Source organism: Pygoscelis adeliae, unplaced genomic scaffold (assembly GCF_000699105.1).
Source record: "Pygoscelis adeliae isolate BGI_AS28 unplaced genomic scaffold, ASM69910v1 Scaffold17, whole genome shotgun sequence".
NCBI lineage: Eukaryota > Metazoa > Chordata > Aves > Sphenisciformes > Spheniscidae > Pygoscelis > Pygoscelis adeliae.
Window position 1 is genome coordinate 1216775 of NW_008825234.1, and position 7609 is coordinate 1224383.

Consider the following 7609-nt stretch of genomic DNA (forward strand, 5'->3'; position numbering starts at 1 on the left):
TCTCCACTGGGGCACAGAACGGTTTGAATTGAAATTGCAGAGGCAGTTAACTAAGCTTATGCAGTATGAACTTCATTCACTGTTGATACGTTTTGTTGTGAGCCTTGCTGTTTAACAACTTAAAGGCTGTTCATACATTTTTCCCCAGTGATACCTGAATTCTTCCAGGCTTTCCTGATAACTAGAAGCAGGAGGCACTCAAACACATACAATGCTGTGACAGGTATTTGTAGTATGAGATGAGCTTCTTGCTTACATTACCAGCTGCAGGGAAAAAAAAGCCACACTAATAGCAAGAGACTTAATAATAGAGACAAATACTAAATAGAGAACCCAAGGCAGACAGATTACTGATTTCAGCAATCAGTGAAAAAAAGAAAAAGGAAATTATATGCTTCCTTCAAAAATAACCTACTTTGATTTGCTAAAACCTAGCTAGTAAAGAAATATTGGTAGAATTTCTTTACCAAACAAAACTTGAAAACCAAATTAAACCCTTTCTTAACTTAAATGCTTTATTGGTATCAAATCCTACTGCCATGAGTTCTCAGTGGTAAGAAAATTTTATTTGATATAATAAATGAGGTAACGATGTTATTATATAAAGCTCTTGAATTCCTTTCCAAAGTTGCCTTGTTACTTTTACCCCCAATCTAATAATCTATATTTATTATCTATGACTATTTTATCTTCACAGACTGGTCTCTGTATTATTAGAAGTATGAAGAAGAAATTACAACATTTTATATAACACCTGTAGTATTCACTGTCTTCTGCCAAACAGTTTTCAAAAATTAGAAGCAAGATTAGAATACATATAAAAAAGGTTAGCTCAGGTGTCTGTACAAAACATTTATTTTCTCTTAGTCAAATGTTTAAAGGTTTTTTTTTCTGGGATATTTCAGCAGCTTGAGTAAGTGTTATCTGTTCCTATTTCATGTTGATCAGTTGATAAGAAAACCCCAGTGTTATATTCCCTGAAACTCAGACTCCATGGTTTTTATAACATTTCTAATTGAGGTTAATCTTTTCTAAACTCTTGGAACTGACACGCTGTTATGGCTAGTTGATGGTGTACAATGCAGGGCTGTTTTAATTTGGAAATAACGTGCTTTTCAGAAAAACAGAGTTCATAAAGCCAAATGTGCATTAGACAACAAAGATAGATTTTAGTTATTTTGAAACCTGGCAGTTTTTGGTTTAGTGACGAACTCTATTCTTTGAAATAGAATTGATGTTCCAAGCTTTCCTTTTGGATATCCTACAATGCGAACAAAACCTTTCTCCTTCTTCCTTTCTATCCTCCTCCAAGATCTCTGCTGCTCTCCCCACATCTGTTAAGTTATTCATGCACCATTTTCAGTGCTCTCCTGTGGCAAAGCTTCTAACTGTCTGGTTTGGGCCGTATTTTCCCCTAAGACCCTTACCTATATGCCAAGATCTAATTTGATAATTCCCACATTTTGCTTCCGTGCCCTTTACCTATATCTGGAGTAGCTGACTGTGCGACAGGTTGGTTCAGACTATATGAATGCTGCCTATCCAGCATCCACGCAAAGGCTGGATCACCATTTGACCTCAGTCTTTCGGCTGTGTGTGGGTCAAACCAATAAAGGACTGGGAAGTCTTTCATTTGGCAAAGGCTATGTTCAGCCTTTACTTCTTATAATGACAGACAGAATTTAATACTCGTAAGACAGCTGTCGCTGTAAAATAATGTGGGGGAAGTATTGTGGGGGACTGGCAGAAAGCAGAGTGAATAATTACATATGCCTTTTTTAGTTAGGAAACTGGATTAAAATTAGGTATCGAAACAAAGCTTTTACAGCGTGCTGCTGCAGACATTGAAACTCTTAATTACATTTTTATGTATACATATAAACTTGCTGTTTCACTTGGTGTTCAGTAGAACATAATTTGACCAGATGTTCACATCTTCACTATGATACATTTCATGATGAATTTTGATTGTGAAGCCAGGCTAATTTAGGTGTAGAACTATGCAAAAAGGGTTACATCAGTAGCTTGCTCTTATGACCGAGTGAAGGTTTTGGGTTTTATTTCTGTCTTTTCTTAAAAAGGGTTAAATAATCTCTTCGCTTAAATCCAAAGGAAAACAATCTCTACAGGTTTAGAATATGTCACTCCAGTAGATTGGATCTGAACAACTGAAAACTGAGACAGAAGATGGAAATATTTGCACAAGCCTTAATTCCATATCCACAGCTGTTACCTTCACCTCAGAAAATACATGTGTTTTTTTTTATGCAGGTGACCACCAACGATACGTTAAGTGCAGGGATGAATTGCCTGCCATTCTACCGCTCATCTCCTGCATGTGGCACTGGTAATCGTGGTATTTTCTCTGGAAATCTATCAGCGCTAAATCCAAGACAACAGATCAATGGCTTAACTTCTTTCCTTGATGCTTCTACCGTCTATGGCAGTACCCCTGCTGTTGAAAAAAAACTAAGGAATTTAACAAGCAAAGAAGGCCTTCTTAGAGTAAACGTTAAATATTATGATAACCATCGGGAATACCTGCCTTTTACAGACCAGATCCCATCACCCTGCGCACAGGACTGGAATGCGAGTGAAGGTGAGAGGATTGAATGCTTTATGGCTGGGGACAGCCGATCCAGCGAGGTCACATCTCTGGCAGCTATGCACACGCTGTGGCTGAGAGAGCACAACCGCCTGGCCAGAGCCCTCAAAAACATCAACAGCCACTGGACCGCTGAGACAGTCTACCAAGAAGCACGAAAAATTGTCGGTGCTCTGCATCAGGTTGGCTGCTTATTTGCTTATCTACATGTTACAATGAATATCTTAGAACAGAATCAATCACAAAACTTTAAATATATTTCTGTGAGTGGCTTTGGAGATGACGTTACATTTTCTTTGCCACCTATTTCTGCACTTCAAATTTGGCATGTTCAAAGTTTGTTCTGTTTTCCATTTTCCTGAATGCAATGTCGTTGTCCTTAGTTTGTCCAGACCCCTCAGTGCTCCAATTTTCTACCCTGCTTCATCTTTCTGCAGGCTCCTCTGGTGTCTATTTTGTCTATTGAAGAGGCCTTTTCAGATGCATTTCTTTGTAGGTTTTTTTTGGTAAAGGAAACAATTAAAAAGTAATGTCTCTGTATTTACATAGTGTTCAAAATGTTTACTTTCTCATAGGAATTATATAAAATAATAACTGTCCTGTGTAAAAATGCTCATGAAGTTCTCAATGATACATTAATGCACAAACTTCAAGGGCTACTCTTGATAGGAGATAGCAGGAGAAATAAATATGGGAAAACACAGAAGAAAAGAGTTCCTAAGAATGTTTCTATTAGATCTGAGAATAGGAAAATCTATTTCTACTCAGTATTTTACTTTTTTCTCCCCCCACCCCCAAAGTAGCTATGCAGGCTTTCACTTCTTTTTTTCCTCACAGTTCTGGTATTCCATGCGGACAGCTTCGGGTCCTGCAGACCTTCAAGTGACCTTATCATAAATGAAACAAAATGAAAACGGTCAACAGGATTTCCCTGGCACAAAGTATAATCTGCTTGCTCATAGTGTTGGAGGCATTCAAATGGGGATGGCATCAGGACGCAGATGGATTCCTCCAGTGCGAGCCTGATAGATGGGAGGATGTTGTGGCTCCCTGTCCTCAGGTCCAGCCAGTACAAGGTTTATGGACTTACTGGCTTATGCCCAGTAGGCATGCACGTGGGTGCACAGACACATACAGAGCAGGCCACACCAACCAGCACACACCAAAAGCAGCGCCTTTGCTGGCACTCACACAAATGTGAACAGCATGGATGGCCTGACCCCTGTTCTCTGTGGCTGCTCAGGATTAAAGCCCATTAGTGAAGCACGCACACAGGCAGCGCGGGATTCTCCTGGGCAGCCTGCACAGTGGCTGGCCCCAGAGCTGGTCCAGCTCACGAGGCCTGGACCCACAAGCCCCTGAGGCTCAGGGTCCCACTCACTCTCTTTGCAGGTCCTCAAGTTTCTTCTGCTGATCGTCATCTCTGGTCTGACTGGAAACTCACTGGTGATCACACACACACATTCAGAGTAGAGAGTACAGCCACAAAGGGGATAGTAAGAAACAGGATTCCAGAAGAACATAGCTTAAACTGCAGAGATCAACCACAGGGCTCAGTCAGACGAGCACACTGATCAGCTAAGTCTTCACACTCAAACAGCTCCTTTTATCCCCTTTTCCTTCTATTTCCCCATGCTTTTTCCAGTCCACCTTGACCAAGTCCACCTTGACCCTCCCTTTCCCCACCTTTAGTCCTTTTCCTGAGTACCTCATAGTGTTTCACACATTCCCACAATCCCCTTAAAACATCGCAAACAAAGTTCTTACACAGTCCCCCCAAGTCCTCTCCTCCCTGCACCACACAAAGACTCCTACCCCTGCAGGCAACCGCCCCTTTAGCTTGCATGGTGTCCGGGGGACAGTTTCTTTCATTGGCTCATCTTGGTGGGTTTCAAACCTGGGCTTGGGGTCTGGCCACTCTCTCAGGTGGCCTTGGGGAACGGACAATCCTGCAAGTCTATTTTCAATGGTTTGGTTACTCAGGTTACTCTGCCTGATGTTGCTCCTCCAAACCTCATCACAGAATCATAGAATCATTAAGGTTGGAAGAGACCTCTAAGATCATCGAGTCCAACCGTCAACCCAACACCACCATGCCCACTAAACCATGTCCCTAAGTGCCGCATCTACCCGTCTTTTAAATACCTCCAGGGACGGTGACTCAACCACTTCCCTGGGCAGCCTCTTCCAATGTTTAACCACTCTTTCAGTAAAGACATTTTTCCTCACGTCCAATCTAAACCTCCCCTGGTGCAACTTGAGGCCATTTCCTCTCCTCCTATCACCAGTTACTTGGGAGAAGAGACCGACACCCACCTCGCTACAACCTCCTTTCAGGTAGTTGGAGAGAGCGATGAGGTCTCCCCTCAGCCTCCTTTTCTCCAGGCTAAACAACCCCAGTTCCCTCAGCCGCTCCTCATAAGACTTGTTCTCCAGACCCTTCACCAGTCTCGTTGCCCTTCTAAATCAGGGCCTTTGCGTTTGTGGAGGTTCACCTTTAATCAGACAACCTAAGATACAGTGATTCAGCCTGTCTGTTATAATCCATAATACTGGATGAGCAATATCAGGACCAGAATAATCTGAAGGCTAAGGCACTTTCATACATTTTCTGATTCTTACAAACAGACTTTTTTAGTACCAAAAAAAGACTTTTTTGAAGATGAACTGGGTAAGGAGGGAGGAAAATTTCACTATTCTGATAAAATACTTTTCCTTTCTTCTGCCACAATTTTTAGTCAACAGAATATGCAGAATGTTTCCTCTAAGAAACCACCGTGTTCTCTGACATGTTGTTATTTGCACTTAAAGCCAGATAACTTCAGAAAAGTAACATACTTTATTTAATTGTACTTAGTCCTTTTGAAACATTTTACTTTTTTTATATATATATATATTGGTTACATTAACCATGTCAGCTCCTCTGCTGTAAATGTGCTTTTGCATTAAAATAATGGCACTGACAAGTCAGAACGGTTGTTAATACTTGTTAGAAGAAAAGTGCAAATCCAAAAGTAGGCCTCTGTGCGTTCATACACTTCTGATTTATGTCCAGTAACATTATGGCCTGAAAGAAAAAACTTTGTGTAAGGCAACACGCTGCATGAATCTGGGCTACTCATTATCTCTACCAGTATCACAGACTAATGAGATTTGCCTATGGCTCATTAGGAATGTGTTTGAATTATATCTAGCTGGTTCAGAAACATTCATTCAAGAGAGATAATTGGAGTATCTCTGTTAACCAGCAGACTAATGACAGCTCTAGCTGAAGTTACCTTGAGATTTCCACTCTAAAATTTAGTTTCACTTGCTACACATTTCTAAAATTCTCTCTTTTTGGAATGAATACTTTCAAGTGTATTCTTTGCCTGTGGGTGTGTAATTATAGAGAATTGAACAAAAAGCCTTCCCTTCTTCCTAGAATAAGGAGAATGAAAAAAAATATATCTCTAGGCCATACTTTTCCTCCTAGATGCTTTTTTTGGCAGCATAATTATCTTTAGTGACAAGCATTTAATAATAGAGATTTGACAAAGTTACCAAACATAACAATTGCCTGTTGATATCCTGGACAAAACAGATTTTTTTGGTTACATTGTAGGCATATTTCACTGATAAGTAGCAGTTTATATAAGACACAACAGTGGTTAACTCTCCCCTTGTATTTTACAGGAATGGCACATGCTTAACTCTAAAGTATTAACACTGCAGTATACAGTGGTAAAAATACATACCCTGATTTACCTAGTGTTTTGTGCAAAAAGACATTTTTTCATTGTCATTTACTAACTGAAATGAAACTATCTGCTTGTTTTGCTTATTCCTCTTTTGAACTGAGAAAACAGAATAAGGGGAATTAGGATTCCTCCTTTTAAGCTATTTGTAAGAAAATAGTTTGAATTTGTTTTCCTTTCAACAAAAAGTGTAGACAAAACAGGAAAAAAAGCTCAATTATGCAAATGCTACCATCTTAACATTGTTATTTTGTACATATGTGGTCTGCAGGATGCAATTGCATGCACATGTGCTGTTCCTCCCAGAGACCATTTCCCCTGATGTGCCGTTTGGATTGTGAAAGCCAGATGATGTGGCACTAGACAAAGTGAAACAGGAGTTTTGCAGATCAATCTGAATCAAATTCTCTTTGATTTATTACAGTATCAGAGAACCATCTCTGAATTAATGGTGTTACTGCCAGTTGATCGCAATTGTAGCTGACAACCACCTTTAGTTTTCAGTGTGTATATAGGTGCTTTTTTCACTTCCTTCTACATCTGCTTGTGTTCTCTGAACATCTTGCATCCTTACTTCTCTGCCATGATTCGAGGCGTGGGTTGAAAGTGGGTGTCTTCTGAGGCTGACATACTTTAACTTAACTACAATTATTGGGTTCAACATGGCTAACTTGGATGAAACTTGTTTGTGAAATTAGATGATCAGATAACTCCCCTCAGAGCTTAAACTCTATCAAATTTTAAAATATAAATAAATGAATAATAGATATTATAAAAGAGTGTGTTGCATACTGTCATAACTCATGTTTATAAAGAGTATAGTTCAGACTATTAACAGAACTATGATAATGTCTTCATTATTTATTAAAAATTGAACTATTATACAATCACCCTTTACAGAAAAGTTTAGGACTTCAGCATCATCTGTAAATCCTTTAATATCTACAGTGAGAACTTCAAACGAACTGTGCTTAGCACTTTAATGAATTAAACATTATTGCTATGTTTGATTGTTGTCTATTATTTCTGCAATCTTTCCCAAGTGCTGGAGCTTCATTTAATTGGCTCTTCGCTCTCTCAGTGAGATACTGTTCTTTTGCAGTTTCCTCTGGCCAATGGCAAAGACAAGTTGCTCTTTTGGCCTTACTTATTCTTATGATAGTTCACATATTTTTATATTCTCCCTTCCACCCTTTTTTATCTTTCTTTTCCACCCATTGTGCCCCATTCACACCTACTTTGGAAAATGCTGGAGGGGTTTTGGCAA

The 7609-nt window shown here is 39.5% G+C and overlaps 1 protein-coding gene across 1 annotated transcript in view; it reads left to right on the plus strand.

Moving 5' to 3' along the window:
• The window catches only part of TPO (thyroid peroxidase), a 54542-nt gene that overhangs the window by 25399 nt on the left and 21534 nt on the right, over nucleotides 1-7609 (plus strand). The window contains exon 8 of the mRNA XM_009329306.1: nucleotides 2272-2787. Within this exon, the coding sequence (XP_009327581.1) occupies nucleotides 2272-2787 (516 nt within the window). The remainder of the gene's footprint in view (nucleotides 1-2271; nucleotides 2788-7609) is intronic.